Raw genomic sequence first — 27,274 nt, forward strand, 5'->3', positions numbered from 1 at the left:
CAGGACTCTGCACTTCTCCTTGTTGAACCTCAGCAGATTTCTTTTGGCCCAATCCTCCAATTTGTCTAGGTCACTCTGGACCCAAACCCTGTCCTCTAGCGCTTGGATTCTTTACATGCTTTCACAGAGTGAAGAGCATATGTTCCATGATTTCATAGGGCAGAGTTCTGTGCTATCGGGAGCTTTCCCTGTGTGAGTTTGACAGGAGAATCAGCATAGAGAGACATTGTGACCTTTCTCAGGGTACTGAGGACTGTGAGTATCCTTGTTGCCACTTGCCACAAGGAAGAGGGAGTTTTGCATTTGGCAGCTGGATGTTAGTGACCAAACTCACCAGCCTGCTGGAACTCAAGGATCCTCCTCTGAGCTACAGCAGCCACCCTAACCTCTGAGTTCCTTCAGTGTGTCCCCCTCTGGGGTCCAGCCTGGATCACCAGATCCTTGGTGAAATCGCAGATCCTCTCTTCCCAAAATATTCCAGGTTACTAATTTTACTGTGGACCATTGCTACGGTATCTCACACAGCACTTGAGTACCATTATTGAACAAGCAAAAAAAATTATTTCACAACGGATAGATATTTAAACAAACAAATGTGAGCGATGGAAACCAACCGTTACCAACTAAACAAAGGCAGAAAATGATAGAAGAGAAAGGCCAGCACAAAAAACAAAGAGAGGAACAAGAAGATACTAAAAGGACAATGGCTGGAACTCTCCATTTCTCTCCGTTTTTGTATTGATGGGTACTAGAGCTGTAGCAACAGTTGAGGAACCAGGGTAAATTAAATCAAATTAACTTTTCAAGATTAGCCATCATTTCCTGTATGACTAACAAAACACAAAAACAAGACAACTTTCAGTTTTCCAAAATAATTCAGATTATCACACAGTCTCTTACTCTTTAATAAATAACTTCACCTATAATTCCATTTTAATTGGTAACAAGAACATATTGTGGCAGAGCTCTGACCTTGCTCCCGTGGGTCCTGCACTTCTAGGCAGTTTATGCTAGCCTCAGTGGCTCACTGTGACCCTCCACATAGCCCTTCTCTCTCTAGGGCCAGGGTTACAGTCTACTGAGCCCTTTTCATCATAGGCCTGCAAGGATGTTGGTGAGAGAACTCACACAGTCTCTGTTCAGCCTCCTGTCCTGACAGGGGCCTGACTTCCCCTCCCAGTAGATGTTCCTGTAATGGTGGGTTGGAGAGAACCCGGGCCCGCCCTCTACTCTGGGTTCTGGCCCAGGGACCCTAATGGTAGCAGTTGTTGGCAGCCAATCTTTCACTGCCAGAGTTGCTATATTTCCCTGGGCCACTTCCCCACAGCTCTCCTGCTTCTCCCTTCTTCACCCTTACCTTAGGGCTTCTTCAACGATGGTCTGAGGGTGTCTTCAGCAACCAGGCCTTCAGCCGCACTTCCTCACCTCTGGCTCCCTGACTCTTCCCTGTCTGATTGGAGTGAGCCCTTTTTATACTATCAGCAGGGCCTTAATTAGAGTCAGGTGGTCACATTAACTGAATGGCCTCACCTGACTCTTTGCAGGTTAATTAGAGTCAGGTGTTCTCATTAGCCTGGAGCAGCCCCTTCTCTGCTCAGTCAGGGAACAGAAAACTGTTAATCCAGTGGCCAGTTTATCTGCTTTCTGCTATTCTGCTGTACCAGCTAGCCTGGGTCTATCACAATATTCAAAGATCACAAATTCTTGTCGTATGTGCTAGTTTTCTTTTAATCCCCATTGCCAACAACTGACCCCTGGTTCTTATTGTGGTTTGCCCCAACCACTTCTGTGAGTTCATATATCTCAGGATTTCTGCCATATGTGTTGGTAGAAGGGGTCTTCTATGTCGGAATCTTTGCATCATGGAGAAAAATACCTCTCTTTTCACGCTATTTAATCCTTCAAAGTAGGAGGAGGTAGAGAAGTAATGTAAATGCATAAAACACAAGAGAAACCTCTCTGGTCTACACAAAAGACATTTATCAGGATAACTATATTGCTTAGGGGTGTGAAAAATACACACAACTGAGCAACGTAGTTAACAGCCTTAACCCCCTGTGTAGATAGTACTACATGAGCAGGAGAGCTTCTCCTGCCAACAAAGTCACCACTGCTTGCGGGGGTTGCACTAATCAAGTCCGATGGGAGAAATCTCTGCCATTGGCTTAGAGCATCTGTAATAGCAGTGCTACAGCAGCGCAGATACATTGGTGCAACTGTGCCAACATCAATTTAATTGTGTAGCCACAGCGTCAGACACAAAACCATAGTATCAGGACTCAACATGCGGAAATCTGAAATCAGAGCTGACAAATTCGTTGCCTCATTGGTTACCATCATTTCTACAGCCTGAAAGTCCTTGTTACCCAACCAGGCAGCCAGTTTGGGATCCACAGGGAAGGAATGTCCTATGAAGTACTTCCTCTTTGCATCCAAACAGTGAAGGATGACTGTTCTCAGTCTAACCCTGGCGTACTTGGGAAGTGTAATCAGGGACACTGAAGTAGGAAGTGGAGTTGTACAAACAATTTTCCTTGGGTCACCATAGCTTCCTTTACTGGGGTGGAAACCAAGAACTGGTGGCGGACTCTTTCAACCTCAGCTCTCTCCAAATCCTTGGTCTTGGATAGGGTTAAGTTACACTTCTCTGAAGTAGAATATTTTACAAAACCACTTAAAATCTCAGCAGTGTTAATGAGGAATGGCTTCCTGAAACATGCCCAGCTTTTCTTTAATTCAGTGGCACAGGTCCAAGGAAGGGACTGGATACAGGCCTGGATCAGAATCTTCGTTAGTTACCACAACTGCAGATTCTATTAAAAAATGGGCATTTTTCTGAAGATATTACATTTTCAACACTGCTTTTTTATATACATCTTTAGAACCTACAAAGGATAAATTCGACAAAAAACTCCACTTCTATTTCCTCAACATCTGTGTCATGAACGGCTGCATTTCCCATAGCATAGGATTAGCTAGGAGAGATCTTCTGTAGAGCCTGTGTTACAAAAGCTTTGGGAGCCAAACACATGAGCATTTTGCCTAGTTCAAAACCACTTACCATGGAATTCTCTTCCCAGATCATCGGAGACAATATTACCTTAAACAACTGAAATACACTGTGATCATATGCACTTCCTTCAGTTAGTTGGGGTTGTGCTGTTGTTCACCATTTCTGAGTGGAGATTTTAAATCACTACTGTTTCTTTGTTAGCCTGTCCAGTAAATTAGAGAGTTCACTCCTGTTGATAGAACTCCACTTCAACTTTCTCCATGTCATCATGGAGGGATGGGAAAAAAGCAAAGATGAAATCATAAATGAGGATTTAGGAAAGGGTCATTGTCTTAAATTCTTCAATAAATCTGAGCTACATCCTATCAAACTGAAGTAATATCCAATTGGGTGACCAAACAGCCTTCAGGAAAGAAAGAAACCTATATCACAGAGAGAGAATACATTACAAAGAAAGTGTCAAGTGAAATTCCGGAGCAGGTTACATCTGATTATTCAGAACCGAGACAAGAGATTCTCCCACCACATTGTCCTCTGATCCATTCAAACCTGCTTCCCTCATCCCTGTCTCCATAGTCAGTTATGTTATTTACAAAATGTTTAGTATCCTAGCATCTCCATAATAAGGGAAAAACAGCCCTCTTCCCAGAAGTGGCTATGCAATAGATGGAAGCTGGGATTTAAACTCTAAATGATCACACTCTATTTGGAATCCATTTGAATTCCCCTCCCAGGACTTTTCACACTCATCTCCAGTCACAGCGATTCTGATATAGGATTAAAGTAGTAAAAACATCATCTGCAAGCACAGACAACAGAGAATGCTTCATCACATGGCATTTATGAGAAGTGGATGTATAGAATTTGATGAATATAAACTCTGCATGGCCCACGCAAAAGGTAACAGTTCTGCAGTGAAGGAGAAGGAGGGAATCTTTGAGTCACCCCATCCCCTTCCAGTGTCACGGAAGCTGAAATTATACTTTTTTCCTGCCCCTACTCCTCTTCATTTACATCTAATTTGAAAAATTCCCAATATAACTGCTCTTCAGCACATCCCAGGGCAACGTGAGAGCAACTGGCAATGATACAATCTGTATCATTGGTGACTAACAGTAACTTTTCAATAGGAGGAATGGTACAAATGTAACGTTCCCTGGTTCCTCATAGGAAGGGCACACTCAAATTACTTGTGGGACAATAGAAAGGTCAAATAGGTCCATCTCAAAAGAGGGCGAACTGCAAAAGGCAAAAATGGGCCACTCATCTGGACAAGCTGAGGGATAATGGTGCTGCAAACAGTTCGAAGAGCTTTAATAGTTACTATGTGGGTGGGAATCAGGAATAATATTAAAGGAAAGAAAGTCTTGATAGCCCTAGAGATTGTTACAATGTTGATCTCCCTTCCAGATTCTCTTATGGCTAACATGGGCTGAGAACCAAGAGAAGGTTTTCTCACACTCACAGCATTCGTAGGGCCTCTCCCCTGTGTGGATTCTCTGATGCTCAGAAAGGGCCGAACTTTAATGAAGCATTTTCCACACTCACAGCATGTATACGGCCTCTCCCCAGTGTGAATTCTTTGATGGGTAATAAGGTTTCAGCTGCAATTGAAAGTTTTCCCACACTCACTGCATTCATAGGGTCTTCACCTGTGTGGATCCTCTGATGTCTAGAAAGGGCTGATCTGTCAGTGAAGCTTTTCCCACACTCATGGCATTCATAGGGCCTCTACCCGGTGTGGTTTCTCTGATGCTCAGAAAGAGCTGATCTGTGAGTGAAGCATTTTCCACACTCACAGCATTTATATGGCCTCTCCCTTATGTGAATTCTTTGATGGGTAATAAGGTTTGAGCTGGGATTGAAGGTTTTCCCACACTCACTGCATACATAGGGCCTCTCCCCTGTGTGGATCCTCTGATGTCTAGAAAGGGCTGGGCTGGTAATAAAGCTTTTCCCACACTCACGGCATTCATAGGGCCTCTCATCTGTGTGGATAATCTGATGAAGAGAAAGGTGTGATCTGCGAGTGAAGGTTTTCCCACACTCACAACATTTATATGGCTTCTCCCCTGTGTGAATTCTTTGATGGGTAATCATGTTTGAGCTGTTATTGAAGGTTTTCCCACACTCACTGCATTCATAGGGTGTTTCACCTGTGTGGATCCTCTGATGTCTAGAAAGGGCTGATCTGTGAGTGAAGCTTTTTCTACACTCACGGCATTCATAGGGCCTCTCATCTGTGTGGATTCTCTGATGCACAGAAAGAGTTGATCTGTGAGTGAAGGTTTTCCCACAATCACTGTATTCGTAGGGCCTGTCCCCTGTGTGGATTCTCTGATGTTTAGAAAGGTCTGAGCTGCGATTGAAGGTCTTCCCACACTCACGGCATTCGTAGGGCCTCTCCCCTGTGTGGATACTCAGATGAACAGAAAGGCTTGATCTGTGAATGAAGTTTTTCTCACACTTAGTGCATGTATTTTTCTCTTTTGCCTAAGGATTTCCTAGTGTGTTGTGGTTTCCATGAGGACCTTCTGAGTTCCCTGAGAGGAAATACATTTACTCAATTTCTCCCCTGCCTGGTTTCCTTGCTCTCTTTCTGGTCTGTGCTGAATCTCAAAGGAGTTTCCCTGCTCATTACTCCTGGACACATTCCTTTCCGATCTTTGCGATAATGCTCTGTGTTTATCCACTTGCTCAACATTTCCCTGCTGATAATTCTGCTCCTCTTTCTCACATATCATTGCAGTACCTGCTGCAATAGAGACAGAAACCTCAAAACAGGGATGGAAAGGGGAAGACCAAACCAAAACATGTGCTGAAGACAGGTCAAATAAAAATCAGGATCTAAACTCCCCCAAACTTTTCCCCTAAATAGGACAGAGGAGGGGGATGAATTCAGCCTTCACATCCCATCCAAATACGCAGGGGGAAGGTAAAAAGCTAATGCCTGGTGTCTCCTAGGATCTACAGGAAGCCATGAGCTATATTTACGCTGAGGATACAACCCCTGCTAGGGGCAATAATGAACTGAGAGACCTCCCAAGTGCTTTGCTGGGCATACCAGACGTTTCCTTCAGGTACTTACAGATTCTGAGTTGGTTTAATGTTTTCTCACCTGTGCGGAGAGATCTCAGGATCTCTCTTTCCTCAGAGCCCTGGAGGACTGGGACCCATGGCTCTTCCCCTTGTTCCAGCTGGGAGATCACATCAGGTTTGGAAACTGGGAACCCTGCTCAGATGAAAGAAAACAAAGGAGTTCCGTTGATTTCATCAAACTTTTTAATAAAAAACATTCTATTAAATTAACTGTAATACTTAGTGTGACCTGGTGTGCCTGGGCTAGTTCTCACTGAAAATGCCAAGATCGAGGCAGGCTGAAAAAGAGCTCACCCACACAGGTTATTGAGAAGCTGAAAAAAGACATCACACAGCCCCCTTTATTGCATCCTAGTTCTCTGACTCCCAGTCAGCACCTAGATCCAGCACAGTGAGAGGTTATTTATAAACTGCTCACATAAACAAAATGATCTTCTGACCCCAAAGGTCAGACACCTTACTAGGTCAGTATAGGTTTGGATCTTACCCAAAATTCCACACTCCCAGCCAATCCTTTAGCATCTAAACTAGAGGAGTAAACGAAATAAGATAGAATGAAATTAAATGGGAGAGCAGTCAGATACATTCCAAAATGGATAGATCAGGTTCTTAGCAGTATTAGTGAGTTGCCGGTGTGAAAGTCTGTCTGGAACACATCCACAGCTTGGATGGCTCATTCAGTCCTTTGTTCCAGGGTTCAGTTTGTAGAGAAGTTGCTCCAGAGGCAGGAAGGGGGATTGATGACAAAACGGAGATGATGCAGCTGCGCTTTATATTCCTTTTGCTATGTGGCTTGTTCTTCCTGTGTCCCAAACACAAGATTCACAGCACATGGCATGGAAAACCTTGGAGTTCTCATTACACAGGCTTACCCGGGAATGTCTTACTGACTCAATAGGTGTATCCCCTTGGTCCTTTCCATGGGCTCATTGTACAGCTGATGACCCTCAATGGGCCATCAAACAGGCTAGGCAGTGTTGATGCCAATATGTCTGGAGGTGTCACCCAGAAACACTGCCCAAGTCTGGAAATACAGATATACCCTACATATCTATAACTCACAATACAAAGGTGATCGAAACATAGAAACAAAATGATCATACTTGGAAAATCATAACATTTTCACTGACACCTTTCATGGCATATCTAGCCCGATTCATTGCAATTTTATCAGATTTTATTATTTTATTATTAATACCAAAGTGTCTCACAATTCCATACAGTGTCACACTTGGGAACCAGTGAATTTCCAGGTCCATGAAGATGCCAAACACTATGCTTAGAGGGATTGAAATACCCACATATCTGCTGGGAAAACACACACACACACTGTGTCAGTCTGTACCCCTGAGTTCACTCTTCTAGAAAATTATGATCAATTTTGTACCCAGTATGGCTTGTGAGGTATCATTTGAAAACCCATAACCTACTGGATATTATCCTCCTGTTAAAATGTGCAGTAAGACTGTATGTAAAGTTATGAGATTTTACAGTATGATATTACTGAAAAAGTTACAGTTCTGGGGAACATCCACAGACCAGTTCCTCAGAGACAGCAAGGCAAACAGCTGGTCAAACAACCATTCTCCTGCAGGGGGAAGGTGTGAAGAAGACATTCACATTCCATCACAGGAACCTCTTGAAGCTGTTGTGGAAAACGACCACAGGATTGATTTTGAATCAGCTCAGACTGAGGCTCTTTTCTTGGTTACAAACGTGCAGGATGTGACAGCTATTGGAATACTCTCCCCCTGAGCTAAAAATCACACAAGCCTTTTAAAGCTTAAAACCACAAACAGTGACACATAGGTTGCACATTAATTACCTTATTTGGAATATATTGCAAAATATGATGCAGGTCAAAAGCAAGCTGAACAATCAGTTTTCCATATCCGGCCTCTCCTCTTATTGTTATTCCTAGTCTAGTTTGTGGTTTGACTTTTCTAACACTTCCACTGTGGTTATGTTTCACAATCTCGGTTATTGCAAATCAGTATGTTTGGGGACTTTCCACTTCACCTACTTAGGCCTTTTTGGCACACTAAGGCATTGTTCCCCAATTTTGGGGACTTTCCATTCCACTTTGCCTTTCTCTGCCCTTTATACAAAGAAACAAGCTCAGCTAATATTTAGGCCTACTAGCTTGACCAGAGCTCCAAAGCTCTTTCTGTAGACTTTCCCGCACAATTTTCACATCTCCAACAGACAGCCTGCCACCGTGACTGAGCTGAGAACTGAAGTGGTTTCTAGTACAAAGGACTGAATTCTAAAAAGAGGTGAGGAAAATGCATGAGACTCTCTGTCTCTGCCCTTTCCCTCTGCTCATAACAACTCCTGAAGATCTGAATGTGGGCGGCAGGGGTGGGTTAGGCCGAGTCCTGGCTGAAAGGAAAACCAGCCTGTTTCAGCACAGGGTGAGAGAAACATTTGCCTTGAATCCGTTTCAGCTTGTTAACTTAGACATTAGTTTGTGTTTTATCTTGCATTTCTTTTGTAAACAATTCTGAGCTTTATGTCTCATTATCAGTATCTTAAAATATGTTTTTTGATAGTTAAAAATCTTGTTTTATTCTTTATCTAACCAGTGTGTTTGTATTAAAGTGTGTTGGAAACTCCATCTGGGATAACAAGGCAGGCACATGTCATTTTCCTCTGATGAAATGACAGACTTCATATGAGCTTGCATTGTTCAGGAGTGTGCTGGACAGGGAAAGATGCACATTTCTGGGGGAAGTCTGGGAGCACAGAATTTTCTGGGGTTTTCCTGTGGGATACTGTAATTTGTGAGTCACTGACTAGCAGCACTCAAAACTGTGTAATTGGGAGTGAGTTACATGCTGGAGACCGTGTGTGAACTGCCCAGGAGTGGCTGCTCTCACAGTAGAGCAGTGGAAAAGGCACCCCAGGTTGGGAACTGAGGGAACAGAGCTGTTCAACAGTCCAGGTTGCACTGTGGTTAATATCACAGACACTCAATTTCAAAGAGTCTTCTAAAACACAGAGAAAGTAAGTCTATGTCCCAGAAATCAAAGACTCCAGAGAGAAGGCAAGTCTCCCTGGCACTGCATCTTTGCTGACAGAGAGGTCCAGAGACAGAGACAAAGAGAGAGAGTCCTGGGGAAGCTGGGAACAGGAAGCATGGGCTGGTGGGGTTCGGTGGAGAAAGGGAACAGGAAGGGCAGGGATATCACTGAATTCAGGATCTCAGCAGTACTAGATGTCAGGATAACACATACTGCAGCCCATTGGAAAACATAATCCCAACTATATATACAGAATGATGGGTTTAAAGTAGCTGTTTCCACTCAAGAGATAGACCTTGGAGTCACTGTGGATAGTTCTCTGCAAACATCCACTCAATCTGCAGCAGCAGTGAAAAAAAATGAACAGAATGTTGGGAATCATTAAGAAAGGGATAGATAATAAAACAGAAAATCTCCTATTGCCTCTATATAAACTCATGGTACACCCACATCTGGAATACTCCATGCAGCTATGGTCATCCCATCTCAAAGAAATTCCCTTGAGCCAACAGGAGCTATTTGAAACTGTGCGATATGGCTCCAGTGCTCTGTTCCCAAAATGTTCTGCAGCAGGGGAGGACATGTGGCAGTATGTGTGTGTGTCACTGGCATATTTGGGTGATGCTGAAACAGGGTAGAGTACAGGTGGCATTGTGGGGTTGGCATGAACCTTATCTCTTCATTTCCTATTCCAAGAACCAAGGGGATGGGAATCCTTAACCAACGAGGTCACATTCTCATAGTTCTCCTGCATGACATCTCTGTAGAGCGCTCTCTGAGTGGGGTCCAGCAGAGCCCACTCTTCCCTGGTGAAATACACAGCCACTTCCTCGAAGGTCACCGGCCCCTGAAAGAGTAAGAGTCCAACACTCAGTACGTGATGTCCCACTCTCAGCCCCACTCTTTGTTGGGGAGAGGAACCAATCAAATGCAAGCTCTGGGTGGATCATAGTTAACAGAGTCACACCCCCACCCTGCAAAGAGCATCCTGGAAACACCACGTTAAGGGGACCAAGAGAGAGCCCCTTGTCTCTCTCAGCAGATCCATCACCCCCCTACTAGCCACCAACCGATATAGGAGATGGAGGCCATGGCAGGGTCCAGAGAGAGCTCCCTGGTAGGAAGCCCAATAACCTCATCATGAGGAGCTGGATATGAAGGGCGGGGCAGCTCCCCTAAACCTCACTGATGGATGCCCCCTTTATATCTCACAGCAGCCGCTGGTTAGTCAGGTCAGGCTCCAGCACTGGGAGTCTGGTCAGTTTGACTAGCTCTATGAAGGTGGGTTATTCTCAGTTTCACAAATTAGGGTATTTCCACCACCTAATCTCGTGGGCCTGTTCCTAGAATCTAGGCCACTTAATAAACAACTCCCAGCAGGTTTATCTCAAACTGTCCTACTCCCTTCCCCACCCTGTGCATTTCCTGCCCCGCTCCAACCTCCAAACCAGACTGTGCAAATCTTCCCATCTCTGGTGTATTTGCTGTCCCTCTCCCGCCCTGCAGGAACCCACCAGCAACCTCCCGATAATCCCTACCTTAACAGGCTCCCCTGCACTCATTTCTCTTCCCTCTCACATGGGAGGATGGGATGAGCTGGAGCAAAAAAAGAAAGTCATTCTATCACCTGTCTGGGTGATAAGGACAGTTGTGAGGGTTTCAGAACAGGCTTTAGTTAATTTCATCAGATGATTCTCCCAGGCCCTTTCCCTGCAGACAGACACCCTAGATTCTGCCATGCAGAGAAAGAGATCAAGCATGTTATTACACTGTAGACCTGGCCCCTGCTGCCAGGCTAAGCCCACAGAGAGATTTTTAACCTCCCTTCACCCTCCCCTCACCTCATAACAAAGTCTCTGAACACAAGGCTAGAAAAGAGCAGAACCAAAGGAGTCACTGTGGGGGACTCCCTCGGACACTCACCCCACGGCAGCCACACCCCAGCAGGGGAATATGGAGTCAGGAACTGGCTTTTCCTCTCTCTGATCCTTGTTTTGTTCACTGGAAAGTGGTTCTGCCCAGGGATGCAGCAATACATGTGTCTGGGTGGACTAGAGAGCTGGAAATCTCTCCCTCCACTCTTTTCTCCCACTGCCTCTTTCAGTCTCTCCTTCCAATGTCCTCTCTCCCTGCCCCTCTGGCTGGGAAAGTCCCATTCCTGGGGGCTTTGCTCTCCTATGGCTGGATTTTCTCCTGGCAATTGTTAATGGGAGGAGAAACGAGGAAGGGCTGTTTGTGCAGACTCACTTTCTTGCCAATCCCCAGCACTTTCCCTGAGGTCTTTCAGTTACCTGGAGTCTGTGGTAGAATTGGTATTAACAGGGCCCAGGTCTCCCACAAGGGGCTAGTATGAGTTGGAGAAAGTCATCAGCTGGGCTGGGCAGAAAAGAAGCTTTAACTAAGGTCACTTCCCAGCACAGAACCCCACTGGGGGAGCAACAGCTGCCAAGCCTGGTCTCCCAGATCACAATGGAGGCTACAGCATCTGACCCAGGAAGATGAACCCCAATATCCTGAGCAGAGAGGGAAAGAGCATCTAAGCAGCTTCCCTCCTTTAGCTCTCTGGGGAGAGCAGCTAATGGGAGCTCCTCCTCACAGGGAGAATTGCTGATCTCATTTGCCCCACTGTCCATCTGGAGTCACTCCTTGTCTTTCCATACAGTGACTCTGGATTAACAATAGTCTCAATCACAACAGATTTCAGAAATGAGTCTAGAATGCTGTGGAAAAGACCATTGTGTGGCAGTGCTGACCCCCTTCCCACCTCTCACACCCCCCAGATCTAGGATAAGGGCTGGGAGGAAGGGAATGAATATTCCTGCAGTTCCTGCAGTTTTCAAGAGAGGAGAAAAGAAAAATCAGTGATTTCACCTCACAGTGTTTGACAAGTGGATAGAAAGTTATAACAGTAACTGGGCCTGGCCGGGGACTGCCTGGCAGTGCTTGGAGCCAAGATTCTGTCACAAACTGATCAGGGAGAAGGATCATGGTTAGTAGCAGCCCCTCAACACCCCCCAGTACCCAGAACCCAGACCCCCCCGCCAGGGTACCCAGACACCCCCACAAACACAGCCAGGAGCCCACCAGATATTTCCTGGCACCCAGTCCGCAGAGTCCCTGGCCAGGGATCCCAGATACCCCTCAAAACCCCACCAGCCACAATGAGAGCTGGACACTGGCGAAATGGAGAGAAAATGGGGCACAATGGCGGGAGGGGAACAGGGAACTTCTCAGGGGTTTTAGGGAAGGGGAGGTCACCCTGGGTGTTGCTCGTTGCTCTCTAGGGAGAAAGGGGGCAGGACATAAGGAAACCATCTGTGCTCCTGAGTAGAAGTGAGGGCAGAGAGAGGGCAGCGGTGACAGCAAAGGTTACTACGCATGCTCAATTCATGTGTGCATGCTCAGTGCAGCCAAAGTGGATTTGTCTGCCCTTGCATGCTTGTAACCAAGAAAAGAGCCTCAGTCTGAGCTGATTCAAAATCAGTCGTGTGGTCATTTTCTACAACAGAATCAACAGGCCCCTGTGATGGAATGTAAATGTCTTCTTGACACCTTCCTCCTGCAGTAGAATGGCTTTCTGACCAGCTGTTTGCCTTGCTGTCTCTGAGGAAATGGTTTTTTGGGTGTTCCCCAGAATTGTAACTTTTCCAGTAATATCATACTGTAGAATCTCATAACTTTACATACAGTGTTACTACCCATTTTAACAGGAGGATAATATTCCGTAGGTTATAGGTTTTCAAATGATACCTCACAAGCCATACTGGGTACAAAATTGATCATAATTTTCTAGAAGAGTGAACTCAGGGGTACAGATTGACACAGTATCTGTGTTTGTGTTCCCATCAACTTTGTGGGTATTTCAATCGCTCTAAGCATAGTGTTCGGCATCTTCATGGACCTGGAAATTCACTGGTTTCCAAGTGTGACACTGTATGGAATTGTGAGACACTTTGGTATTAATAATAAAATAATAAAATCTGATAAAATTGCAATGAATCGGGCTAGATATGCCATGAAAGGTGTCAGTGAAAATGTTATGATTTTCCAAGTATGATCATTTTGTTTCTATATTTCGATCACCTTTGTATTGTGAGTTATAGATATGTAGGGTATATCTGTATTTCCAGACCTGGGCAGTGTTTCTGGGTGACACCTCCAGACATATTGGCATCAACACTACCTAGCCAGTTTGATGGCCCATTGAGGGTCATCAGCTGTACAATGAGCCCATGGAAAGGACCAAGGGGATACACCTATTGAGTCAGTAAGACATTCCCGGGTAAGCCTGTGTAATGAGAACTCCAAGGCTTTTCCATGCCATGTGCTGTGAATCTTGTGTTTGGGACACAGGAAGAACAAGTCACATAGCAAAAGGAATATAAAGCGCAGCTGCATCATCTCCGTTTTGTCATCAATCCTCCTTCCTGCCTCTGGAGCAACTTCTCTACAAACTGAACCCTGGAACAAAGGCAGAATGAGTCATCCAAGCTGTGGATGTGTTCCCGATAGACTTTCACACCGGCAACTCACTAATACTGCTAAGAACCTGATCTATCCATTTTGGAATGTATCTGACTGCTTTCCCATTACACTTCATTCTATCTTATTTCCTTTAAATCTTTAGTTTAGATGCTAAAGGATTGGCTGGGAGTGTGGTATTTTGGGTAAGATCCAAACCTATACTGACCTGGTAAGGTGTCTGACCTTTGGAGTCAGAAGATCGGTTTGTTTATGTGAGCAGTTTTTAAATAACCTCTCACTGTGCTGGATCTAGGTGCTGACTGGGAGTCAGGGAACTGGGATTAAATAAAGGGTGTGATTTCTTTTTTCAGCTTCTCGATAGCCTGTGTGGGTGATCTCTTTTTCAGCCTGCCTCGATCTTGGCATTTTCAGTGAGAACTGCCTCTGACCCACCAGGTCACACTAAGCACTGAAGTTAAATAAACAGAATTTTTTTTTATGACAAAGTCTTATGCAATCAACTGAACTCCTTTGTTTTCTTTCATCTCAGCAAGATTTCCTCTTACCCAGCCTGATATGATCTCCCAGCTGGAACAAGGAGAAGAGCTATGGGTCCCAGATCTCCAGGGCTCTGAGGAAAGAGAGATCCTGAGAGCTCCCCGCACAGGTGAGAAAACATTAAACCAACTCAGAATCTGTAAGTGCCTGAAGGAAACATCTGGTATGCCCAGCAAAGCACTTGGGAGGTCTCTCAGTTCATTATTGTCCCTAGCAGGGGTTGTATCCTCAGGATAAATATAGCTCATGGCTTCCTGTAGATCCTAGCAGACACCAGGCATTAGCTTCTTCCCTTCCTCCTGCGTATTTGGATAGGATGTGAAGGCTGAATTCATCCCCCTCCTCTGTCCTATTTAGGGGAAAATTTGGGGGAGTTCAGTTCCTGATTTTTATTTGACCTGTCTTCAGTGCCTGTTTTGGTTTGGTCTTCCCCTTTCCATCCCTGTTTTGAGGTTTCTGTCTCTATCGCAGCAGGTGATGCAATGACATGTGAGAAAGAGGAGCAGAATTATCAGCAGGGAAATGTTGAGCAAGTGGATAAACACAGAGCATTATCGCAAAGTTCGAAAAGGAATGTGTCCAGGAGTAATGAGGAGGGAAACTCTTTTGAGATTCAGCACAGACCAGAAAGAGAGCAAGGAAACCAGGCAGGGGAGAAATTGAGTAAATGTATTTCCTCTCAGGGAACTCAGAAGGTCCTCATGGAAACCACACCACGAGAGGAAATCCTTAGGCAAAAGAGAAAAAATACATGCACTAAGTGTGAGAAAGACTTCATTCACAGATCAAGCCTTTCTGTTCATCTGAGTATCCACACAGGGGAGAGGCCCTACGAATGCCGTGAGTGTGGGAAGACCTTCAATCGCAGCTCAGACCTTTCTAAACATCAGAGAATCCACACTGGGAACAGGCCCTACGAATTCAGTGATTGTGGGAAAACCTTCACTCACAGATCAACTCTTTCTGTGCATCAGAAAATCCACACAGATGAGAGGCCCTATGAATGCCGTGAGTGTAGGAAAAGCTTCATTCACAGATCAGCCCTTTCTAGACATCAGAGGATCCACACAGGTGAAACACCCTATGAATGCAGTGAGTGTGGGAAAAACTTCAATAACAGCTCAAAGCTGATTACCCATCAAAGAATTCATACAGGGGAAAGGCCGTATAAATGTTGTGAGTGTGGGAAAACCTTCACTCGCAGATCAGGCCTTTCTCTTCATCAGAGAATCCACACAGATGAGAGGCCCTATGAATGCTGTGAGTGTGGGAAAAGCTTTATTATTAGCTCAGCCCTTTCTAGACATCAGAGGATCCACACAGGGGAGAGGCCCTATGTATGCAGTGAGTGTGGGAAAACCTTCAATCCCAGCTCAAACCTTATTACCCATCAAAGAATTCACATAAGGGAGAGGCCGTATAAATGCTGTGAGTGTGGAAAATGCTTCACTCACAGATCAGCCCTTTCTGAACATGAGAGAACCCACACCGAGGAGAGGTCCTATGAATGCCATGAGTGTGCGAAAAGCTTCACTGATGGATCAGCCCTTTCTAGACATCAGAGGATCCACACAGGTGAAAGACCCTATGAATGCAGTGAGTGTGGGAAAACCTTCTATCGCAGCTGAAACCTTATTACTCATCAAAGAATTCACACTGGGGAGAGGCCGTATACATGCTGTGAGTGTGTAAAATGCTTCATTAAGAGTTCGGCCCTTTCTGAGCATCAGAGAATCCACACAGGGGGAGGCCCTATAAATGCTGTGAGTGTGGGAAAACCTTCTCTTGGCTCTCAGTCCATGTTAGCCATCAGGGAATCTGCAAGTGAGATCAACATTGTAACAATCTCTAGGGCTATCAAGACTTTCTTTTCTTTAACACTTTTCCTGATTCCCACATAGTAACTTTTAAAGCTCTTTGAACTGTTTGCAGCACCATTATCCCTCTACTTGTCCAGATGAGTGGCCCATTTTTGCCTTTTGCAGTTCGCCCTCTTTTGAGATGGACCTATTTGTCCTTTCTATTTTCCCACAAGTAATTTGAGTGTGCCCTTCCTATGAGGAACCAGAGAACGTCACATTTCTACCATTCCTCCTATGGCAAAGTTATTGTTAGTCACCAATGATACAGATTGTATCATTGCCAGTTGTTCTCACGTTGCTCTGGGTTGTGCTGAAGAGCAGTTATATTGGGAATTTTTCAAATTAGATGTAAATGAAGAGGAGCAGGGGCAGGAAAAAAGTGTCATTTCAGCTTCCGTGACACTGGAAGGAGATGGGGTGACTCAAAGATTCCCTCCTTCTCCTTCACTGCAGAACTGTTACCTTTTGTCTGAGCCATGCAGAGTTTATGTTCATCACATTCTATCCATCCACTTCTCAAAGTGTCATGTGATGAAGCATTCTCTGTTGTCTGTGCTTGCAGATGATGTTTTTACTACTTTAATCCTATATCAGAATCGCTGTGACTGGAGATGAGTGTCAAAAGTCCTGGGAGGGGAATTCAAATGGATTCCAAATAGAGTGTGATCATTTAGAGTTTAAATCCCAGGTTCCATCTATTGTAAAGCCACTTCTGGGAAGAGGGCTGTTTTTCCCTTATTATGGGGAATCTAGAATACTAAAAAATTTGTAAATAACATAACTGACTATGGAGACAGGAATGAGGAAAGCAGGTTTGAATGGATCAGAGGACAATGTGGTGGGAGAATCTCTTGTCTCGGTTCTGAATAATCAGATGTAACCTGCTCCGGAATTTCACTTGACACTTTCTTTGTAATGTATTCTCTCTGTGATGTGGGTTTCTATCTTTCCTGAAGGCTGTTTGGTCACCCAATTGGATATTAGTTCATTTTGATAGGATGTAGCTCAGATTTATTGAAGAATTTAAGACAATGACCCTTTACTAAGTCCACATTTATGATTTCAGCTTTGCTTTTTCCCCATCCCTCCATGATGACATAGAGAAAGTTGAAGTGGAGTTCTATCAACAGGAGTGAACTCTCTAATTTACTGGACAGGCTAACAAAGAAACAGCATTGATTTAAAATCTCCACTTGGAAATGGTGAACAACAGCACAACCCCAACTAACTGAAGGAAGTGCATATGATCATAGACACATGAGTGAATCATAGACTATTAGGGTTGGAAGGGACCTCAGGAGGTCATCTAGTCCAACCCCCTGCTGCAAGCAGGACCAATCCCCAGATTTTTACCCCAGTTCCCTTAATGGCCCCCTCAGGGATTGAACTCACAACCCTGCGTTTAGTAGGCCAATGCTCAAACCCCTGAACTATCCCTCCCCCCACAGCGTGTTTCAGTTGTTTAAGGCAATATTGTCTCAGATGATCTGGGAAGAGAATTCCATGGTAAGTGATTTTGAACTAGGCAAAATGCTCATGTGTTTGGTTCTCAAAGCTTTTGTAACCAAGGTCCTACAGAAGATCTCTCCTAGCTAATCCTATGCTATGAGAAATGCAGCCGTTCATGACACAGATGTTGAGGAAATAGAAGTGGAGTTCTTGTCGAATTTATCCTTTGTAGGCTCTAAAGATTTGTATAAAATAAAACCAGTGTTGAAAATGTAATATCTTCAGAAAAATGCCCATTTTTTAATAGAATCTCCAGCTGTGGTAACTAACGAAGATTCTGATCCAGGCCTGTATCCAGTCCCTTTCCTGGACCTCTGCCACTGAATTAAAGAAAAACTAGGTATGTTTCAGGAAGCCATTCCTCATTAACACTGCTGAGATTTTAAGTGGTTTTGTAAAGGATTCTACTTCAGAGAAGTGTAAATTTCCCCTATCCAAGACCAAGGATTTGGAAAGAGCTGAGGTAGAAAGAGTCCACACCCAGTTCTTGGTTTCCACCCCAGTTAAGGAAGCTATGGTGACCCAAGGAAAATTGTTTGTACAACTCCACTTCCTACTTCAGTGTCCCTGATTACACTTCCAAAGTATGCCAGGGTTAGATTGAGAAGAGTCATCCTTCACTGTTTGGATGCAAAGAGAGAGTGCTTCATAGGACATTCCTTCCCTGTGGATCCCAAACTGGCTGCCTGGCTGGGTAACAAGGACTTTCAGGCTGTAGAAATGATGGTAACCAATGAGGCAACGAATTTGTCAGCCTCCAATTTCAGACTTCCGGATACTTGCATGTTGAGTCCTGATACTATGGCTTTGTGTCTGACGCTGTGGCTACATAATTAAGCTGATGTTGGCACAACTGCACCAATGTAGCTGCGCTGCTGTAGCACTGCTATTACAGATGCTCTAAGCCAATGGGAGAGATTTCTCCCATCGGACTTGATTAGTCCAGGCCCCGCAAGCAGCGGTGGCTTTGTTGGCAGGAGAAGCTCTCCCGCTCATGTAGCACTATCTACACAGGAGGTTAGGGCTCTGTAACTACGTTGCTCTGCTGTGTGGATTTTTCACACCCCTAAGCAATATAGTTATCCTGATAAATGTCTTTAGTGTAGACCAGAGAGGTTTCTCTTGTGCTTTATGCATTTACATTACTTCTCTACCTCCTCCTACTTTGAAAGATTAGAAAGTGTGAAAAGAGAGGTATTTTTCTCCATGATGCAAAGATTCCGACATAGAAGACCCCTTCTACCAACACGTATGGCAGAAGATCCTGAGATATATGAACTCACAGAAGTGGTTGGGTCCTACATTGGGACAAACCACAATAAGAACCACGGTTCAGTTGTTGGCAATGGGGATTAAAAGAAAAGTAACATATGACAACAATTTGTGATCTTTGAATATGTTGTTGTTACCAATTAAAATGAAATTATAGGTGAAGTTATTGATTAAAGAGTACAAAGAGTAAGAGACTGTGTGATGATCTGAATTATTTTGGAAAACTGAAAGTTGTCTTGTTTTTGTTAGTCATACAGGAAATGATGGCTAATCTTGAAAAGTTAATTTGATTTAATTTACCCTGGTTCCTCAACTATTGCTACAGCTCTAATACCCATCAATCCAAGGACTGAGAGAAATGGAGAGTTCCAACCATTGTCCTTTTAGTATCTTATTGTTCCTCTCTCTGTTTTTTGTGCTGGCCTTTCTTTTCTATCATTTTCTGCCTTTTTTTAGTTGATAACAGTTGGTATCCATCACTCACATTTGTTTGTTTAAATCTCTATCCGTTAAATATTTTTTTTGCTTGTTCAATAACTGTACTCAAATGCTGCGTGAGATACTAGTTTTACTGTGGACCCTTGCTACTGTATCTTGGGATACTTCAGTAAGAGAAGTTCTGGGATTTCACCAAATATCTGGTGGACACACTGGAGGAACTCAGGGGTTAGGGTGGCTGCTGTAACTCAGAGGAGGGTCCTTGAGTTCCAGCAGGCTGGTGAGTTTGGTCACTAATATCCAGCTGCCAAATGCAAAACTCCCTCTTCCTTGTGGCAGGTGGCAACAAGGAGACTCACAGTCCTCAGAATCCTGAGAAAGGTCACAGTGTGTCTCTATGTTGATCCACCTGTCAAATTCGCACAGGGAAAGCTCCCAATAGCACAAAAGTCTGCCCTATGAAATCATGGAACTTATGCTCTTCACTCTGTGAAAGCATGTAAAGAATCCAAGCGCTGGAGGACAGGGTTTGGGTCCAGAGTGACCTAGACAAATTGGAGGATTGGGCCAAAAGAAATCTGCGGAGGTTCAACAAGGAGAAGTGCAGAGTTCTGCAATTAGGATGGAAGAATCATATGCACTGCCACAGGCTGGGGACTGACTGAGTGAGGGGGGATTTGATAGCAGCCTTCCACTACCTGAAAGAGCAGGATTGTGGACTCTCTCCTAGCCACTTTTGTTGGGCTGGGCAGGCAGCCTGGAAGCCTTTCTAGAAGAGAATTGGGAACTGAGTTAGAAAAACCAATGTGGAAACCAGAACCTCAGGTTTAGACTCATTTGTTTATAATATTAAATCTTCAATTCTAGTGTCACGGTCAATACAATTGCTTCTGCCTGATAGTTGCCCAAAGGGAAACTTAACTTCTATGCAAAGGGAGTGGAGAGAAAACACTTTTCAGAGGCCAAGAGAGACAAGGCGAGTGAGGGTAAGAGCTTGTAGAGGACCAACCTCTGTTGGAGAAAGAGACAAGCTTTAGAGCTAACCCAGCACCCTGCTTCAGTTTTGTGTAGCCTGAAAGGTCTTCTCTTTCCTAAATAGCAGTTAGAACATAAGAACAGCCCTACTGAGTCAGACCAGTTCATCTAGCCCACTGTCCAGTCTTCTGAAAATGACCAATGTCAGGCGCCCCCCAGAGGACCCATGGGACCAACATGGATACAACAACATTGCAACCAAGGTTAAAAGTCAATGCATGTGGGAGAAGCATCTTGTGTTTCATTCCTTATGTGCAAGGCCCATTGTGTTGCCATCTCCTTTTCTTTCTTTCTGTTAAAAGCTTTGGTGTTTTGCACAGAAACATTATTTCCCCAGCAGAGACCCAGGAGTGCTGGCTGCATTCCGGTACCAAACAGTCACTAGAAGGGGGAAGACAAAGGCCTTTAGGACGAGGCATCCCTCACTGTCAAAAAATCATCTTGCTCCTGCAGGTGACCGGCAGCCTGAATTTGTTCCTTATCCTCCCAGAGTCTGGGGGGCTGGAATCAGAACTACCCAGCCCCTCCATATGTAGCAGGAACAAACATAAACCTTGTCTTTAAAACAAGCTGTTCCCTTCCTTCTCAGGGAAGATTTTTCTATGAGTGAAATTGAGTTTCACTTCCCCTCTCCTGGGGTGGGGCTAGCTCCCAATGAGCTCTGATTTCACCTTTGCCCCTTTCAGTCACTCTGGGATTCGAACTCTGCTCCCTGCCGTCAGGCAACTTTCAGCCCACCCACCCTGCTCATTAATTCCATGGTCATCTATCACCCCTTTCGCCAGCACACAGAGCCTGCGGGAAAGCTGTTCATACTAGATGCATTGGTACTATAGTGTTGTGCATAGGTGCTGTCCAAACATTTGATCTGGGTTTGAGTCCCAGCCAGTGCAATAATGGCCTTTTTGTCTTCTGTCTCCTAGTCTGCAAGTGGTTTAATTTCAGTCACATTGTGTTACTATCACATCCATAGAATGAGACAATAAGTGTGTCAAAGTCCAGCAGGTCATACACGATGGAGGCACACAAGGGGCTGGAATGTTTTCATCTGAGAAAGACAGAACACTTGGAAACCTGCATCTCCCATCCCCTGGCCTTCCGTGTTATGATTCCAGCTGTGTGAGATGTTTGTATGATGTTCTGGCATGATGGGGAAATAAAGTATTGAGTCAGTTTTTGCTCCTGCAGATTCCTTTGCAGTTACAATTATAATGACATGAACAAAAGGGAGGCAAAATAAAAATAATCCCCAAATTGCAGTACAGGTGGGGAAAGAGAAGATCACGGTTAAGCCAAATACATCAAAATAAAAATACTAAAAGGGAAAGGGGGAAGAGATCAAGTCTGTGGAGATCCCCTTGATATTTGAACTCACATTGTTAGAATCAAAGTTCAGACTTGATACTGGAAAACCTGCAACTACCTGTCTCTCTGAACACCTGTGATGAACAAGATCGAGTTGGGACACCGGTTCTGCTTCAATCATGTTTTGTCTCTCTGTTCTCTCTTTCTTCTCCCCGCAATTCCTCGTATCCAATGTCTCTGCCTTTCTCCTCTTGTTCCCTCTCCCTCTGCCCTTTCCCAGTGGCAGCGACTCACAAGGCTTCTCCCCTGGTAGCTGGTGCTCATTATCAATCAAATAAATCAAAACACTTTCACCAGCAAGTGGATTTAGCCCAGGACCCTCAGAGTCAGCAGCTGTTATACCCCCACTGAGCTCTCTGGTCAGGTGTCCTAGCACTGGAAGCCTCCTGTGTAGATTCTAAAATAGCGTTTTTGCAGCAGGGGGCTGAAATATTGGACTGGACATTGTAGCTCCACCGTTATTTTATTGAATTGCTTCAAAACAGCAAGTATAGAAAGTCTCCTAAGTGTCAGGCTCTCTGCCATGGAAACAGCTGCCTCTGCTCTACAGGAGTCTGTGTGTTCCACCCAGCAACGTACAAACCTGCTCCGAGCTGAATGGGGGTCAGACAGTGACGGTAACGCAAATCTTCAGACAATTAACCAAAGTCCCTTCCTTTCTTGAACCCAGGACGTGCCAGTCACTTGTTAGCCATTGCGTTATCTTCATCTTCAAATACCTCTCAGGACATTTCACAGAGAGAGTGGAACACCCCCCCACACCGCATGGCTCCCTGTTGAGGCATTGTACCGTACCTGCCCCTGGACACTGTCTGGTTTTATACTCCTAGAGCTCTTTCTCTTCAAACCCCTTATCCCAATCTCTGGGCCACCGCCACATTTCAGAGTTTAGAATTTACTCTCATCACCCTCGTATGGCACTTTCCATGTGAATGAGACAAAGCAATGGGGGAAGCTCTGTGGCTAATGAAAAACGGTGTGTTGGGTGAGGCCTGAACTCATAACCCCAGCAGTGCGCCTCCCTCACTAACCAGTTGTATCCCTGCAGGTGCTTCGTACGCAAGCCTGGGAAGTAGGCAGTTACCTGTGTCTGTGATTAACAAAGTTGGTGGCTAATTGAAAGGCTGATGGTTCAAACCCAGGTGAAGATAGAGGTGTTTTGCTTTTTTGTGAAGAGAATCCAGTACATTTTAACAGGCAGGAAAATGCCTCAATTCTGGTCTAGCCTCAATGGGCAAGCATAATGAGCAGTTTCCCCAGATGTGCTGGTGGTATAGGGGTGAGCATAGCTGCCTTTTGAGCAGTAGACCTAGGTTCAATTTCCAGCCACCACGCTGAGGTGCTGTTTTCTCAGCAGGAAACTAGTTTAATTTCCTTCACATTGTATCAGTTTATCAACGGAATGAGAGAATCAACGTCCTGCAGGTCATTAAACACCCAGTGAAGGAAGAAAGGGGCAGGACTATACAGTGAGCAGGTGGAGTCACCCTAGTATTACAATCTTTGGGGTTTTTTTCCCTTACTTCCCTCTCCCTTTTAGACTCAGAGCATTAAGGGTTAGAAGGGACCAGTGTGATCATCTAGTCTGACCTGCTGCATCTTGCTGGCCAAAAGAGCCCACTCACCCACTCCTGTAATAGACCTGAGAGGGGAGGCAGCTCTGTGCTCTGCCCCTACTCCAGGCAGCGCATGGAGGCCCTCTGCCCCCCTCCCACAATGGGTGTGCAGAGATGTGCTAGCAGCACTAAGATGGCTCCCTGCACACTCTGCCTCTGTCCCTCCGTGCCGCTTCCAGAAGTGTCTGGCATTTCCCAGCATCCCCTGGGGTGGGGGAGTGTCTCCATGTGCTGCCTCTGCCCCGAGAACCAACTCCACAGCTCCCATTGGCCAGGAACTGCAGCCAATGGGAGCTCTGGGGGCCACACCTGCAGGTAGCGGCACATGGAGACTCACTGTCCCCGCTGACCTGAGAGCTGCTGTCACAGGGTTGTGTGTACTGGTCACTTCGGGAGTTGCAGTGCCCGGGGTAAGCACCACCCCCTCCTGCACCCCAACCTCAAAGCAGAAAGCCCGCACCCCGCACCCAAATTTCCTCCCAGAGCTTTGCTTGTCTTCCTTTCACCCAGAACCATCCGTCCTCTCCTGGGTTGCAAGTAGCCATCCTTAGGAAGCCACGAGGCAGGCACAGGATCCTACCTCCCAGCAGCCAACTGCACCTAACCAGGCTTTGCAGAACGAATGGTGGCGCTCTACTAACCCCACTTAGCCACACTGAGGGGCTTAGCTTCTGCTATGCCTTCCTCAGCTCGACTTTCCTCTTTTGCCCCATTCTTGCCTCACTTCCTCCTTTGGCAAGTCACACAAAGGAGGCCAGCAGGAAGAGCTAGTCTCCACCAGCCAACCTCCCAGGGCAGAGGAGACCAAGCCACAAGGCTCCAAAAGGTGACTGACCCAGATCCTCTAGCTTTCCTCTGCTGATGTCAAGGCTCTTTCTCTGCTCATTTCCCCAGCCTCTGTCCTGCAGGGGTTTGGTTTATCACAGGTACATGCCAGTGGCAGCAGTAGGAACTTTGCTAAACAGCCAGGGAAACTGGAAAAACTAAGCAATTTTGTTTCTGCCTGGTTTTGAACCAGGGACCTTTTGCATGTGAGGTAAACGTTATAACTACTACACCACAGAAACTCTGTCAGAGAACTCTGCCTCTCCCTTCATAAGAGTATAAGAATGGCTATACTGGGTCAGAACAAAGGTCCATCCAGCCCAGTGTCCTGTCTGACAACAGTGGCCAATGCCAGGTGCCCCAGAGGGCTTGAATCTAACAGGCAATGATCAAGTGATCTCTCTCCTGCCATCCATCTCCATTCTCTGACAAGCAGAGGCTAGGGACACCATTCCTTACCCATCCTGGCTAATAGCCATTCATGGACTTAACCTCCACTAATTTATCTAGTTCTCTTTTAAACCCTCTTATAGTCCTAGCCTTCACAACCTCCTCAGGCAAGGAGTTCAACATGTTGACTGTGCACTGTGTGAAGAAGAACTTCCTTTTATTTGTTTAAAACCTGCTGTGCATTAATTTCATTTGGTGGCCCCTAGTTCTTTTATTAGGGGAACAAGTAAATAATTTTTCCTTATTCACTTTCTCCTCATCCTTCATGATTTTATATACCTTTATCATATCCACCCTTAGTCTCCTCTTTTCAAAAATGAAAAGTCCTAGTCTCTTTAATCTCTCCTCATATGGGACCCATTCCAAACCCTAATCATTTTAATTGCCCTTCTCTGAACCTTTTCTAGTGCCTGTATATCTTTTTTGAAATGAGGAGACCACATCTATACGCAGAATTCAAGATGTGGGTGTACCACGGATTTATATAAGGGCAAATATTCTCTGTCTTATTCTCTATCCCTTTTTAAATGATTCCTAACATCCTGTTTGCTTTTTTGACTGCTTCTGAACACTGCATGGTCGTCTTCAGAGAACTATCCACGACGACTCCAAGATATCTTTCCTGATTAACTGTAACTAAATTAGCCCCCATCATATTGTATGTATAGTTGGGGTTATTTTTCCCAATGTGCATTACTTTACATTTATCCACATTACATCTCATTTGCCATTTTTTTGCTCAATCACTTAGTTTTGTGAGGTCTACTTTGATCTTAACTATCTTGAGCAGTTTAGTATCATCTGCAAACTTTGCCACCTCACTGTTTACCCCTTTCTCCAGATCATTTATGATTAAGTTGAATAGGATTGGTCCTAGGACTCACCATTGGGGAACACCACTAGTCACCCCTCTCCATTCTGAACACACCGATGGGCGAACCTGGAGAAAGTGATGGCAGCCCTTCGATGGGTCAGCTGGCAGAGCAACGGACTGGAGCCGGAACTCAGGAAGTCATCCTTATGTTGTCCTTCTGACTCCAGCTTGAAGGAGAGCTTCTTTTTCTTCCCCTTGCTGAGAAAGAGCAGAAGTAAGAAAGATCAGGTGAGTCAACTCTTGCTTGGGAGCCAAAGTAAAGTCATAAAAGACTTCAAAGCCCACCAGGCCCAACCTCTCTTCTAATATGGCAGAAAAGCCGCACGTCTCCTGTCTAGGTAGGGATATCCTATTGCCCCACAAGAAGTGGAAGGTCATCATGTTCAGCCTCAGCAGTACTCATGGAGCAGGGGGAAATACATGGCTGAGGAAATTCCCTGTAGCCGAAAGATAGGTCTTGAGCATCACAGGTTTGTAGGTAATTGCAAGGTCTACTTACGCCACCGGCTGAGCCATTCCTCACAGGCCAGCAACTGCTTCTCCCAGTTTGCATTCCTCACCATGTACCCAACTAAATGCTAGAAGACCCAGCTCATCAACCTGCCCACTCTTGCAGCCCTCCTCTTCCACCCTGACTGATAGGGAGGAGGATTAAGCCTCCCTCCCTTAGGCTTTTCAGCTTTCCTGGGGAACACCAACACCGCCCAAGTGACTTTGGGCCAGTTGGTCAACCAATAGGGCTGCCTCCTAGGCCAGGCTGCAGCTCAGCTTCAGGACTCAGAGGAAATGGAGCTCCCATCCCTACCTACAGGACGCCAAGCACGACCAGCCTTCTGGATCAAACATCCCCTCTTGTGCTCAAGTCACAACAGCTAGCAGGCAAAAGGCAGGCTTTCATATCATTTGAGAGAGCAAGACAGAGCCTTGGAAGACCCAGCAGGATTAGGTCGCACAGGAATTGTCCTCAGATCCTACTGAGACTTCAACTCAGATTGCAGGATTCAAAGTCCTGAGGGCTGCTCTTGCACCATGGGACCAATAGGGAACCTCTAGATCTCTGCTGAGTTCTGGTGTGGATGACCCTGCGGGCGCAGCCCTGCATTTCCTCACCAAGTTGACATGTAACAGTTTGCTGCAACTCCCAGAGGCCTTTCTTAATCCAGACTGAGAGGCCAGTGGCCATGTGAGGAAATTGCCCCTTCCATCCTAGGCAGTACATGGGCCTTTCTAGGAAAGACTAAGTCCTGGAGGAAAAATTGACTGTTGTGAAATAACATCCTGAGAACATGCCTTTTTCAGTTGTTGGAGGAGTACCATATGTGGAAATGCTCTTTTTTCACCTGATGAGGGAATTGAACCCTGGACCCTCAGATTAAAAGTCTGATGCTTTACCAACTGAGCTAGCCAGGCTCACAGGAATAAAAGGGCAAGTTTGATGCAGAAGAGAAACTAGTCAAGAAAAAGAATGCAGAAAATTTGCTATTCTTGCTTCTTTAGCAGCCCTAAGCCCATCTTGCTTCTCCATGTGGCACCCAGAGACATTCTTCTTTTTTTAGTTAAATATCAGATCCAGGAGAAAACACAGTTATATAAAGCAAAATAAAATTGACCTGTCTCATGCAGTGCTACATTGACCTCTATTCAGACTGAGCCTAATGGAGGGTCTTGCTTTGGGATCAAACATGCCCTCTTGTGCGAGTCACAACAGCTAGCAGGCAAGAGACAGGCTACCACGTCATTGGAGAGAGCAAGAGGAAGCGTTGGAAATCCCAGAATAATTAGCTGACAATGAAAGGACCCCACAATTCTACAGGGGCTTGAACTTTGATTTTAGGATTCACAGCTTTGAATACCAGCCCTTACACCATAGA

The 27,274-nt window shown here is 45.2% G+C and overlaps 2 protein-coding genes and 1 non-coding gene across 3 annotated transcripts in view; 1 reads left to right on the top strand and 2 right to left on the bottom strand.

Moving 5' to 3' along the window:
- LOC127037812 (zinc finger protein 333-like) overlaps positions 1 to 27,274 on the top strand; it is a 1,302,204-nt gene that overhangs the window by 165,955 nt on the left and 1,108,975 nt on the right. The window lies entirely within an intron of this gene.
- On the bottom strand, positions 4,614 to 25,919 carry LOC127038325 (zinc finger protein 79-like). Its single transcript, XM_050930910.1, is given in 3 exon segments — positions 4,614 to 4,660; positions 4,663 to 5,483; positions 25,903 to 25,919. Coding segments are annotated over 3 exon segments (885 nt in total).
- Positions 26,741 to 26,813, bottom strand: TRNAK-UUU (transfer RNA lysine (anticodon UUU)). The gene has a single exon. It is a non-coding gene; the product is annotated as a tRNA-Lys (tRNA).

The sequence above is a fragment of the Gopherus flavomarginatus genome, chromosome 20, assembly GCF_025201925.1.
Source record: "Gopherus flavomarginatus isolate rGopFla2 chromosome 20, rGopFla2.mat.asm, whole genome shotgun sequence".
Lineage (NCBI taxonomy): Eukaryota > Metazoa > Chordata > Testudines > Testudinidae > Gopherus > Gopherus flavomarginatus.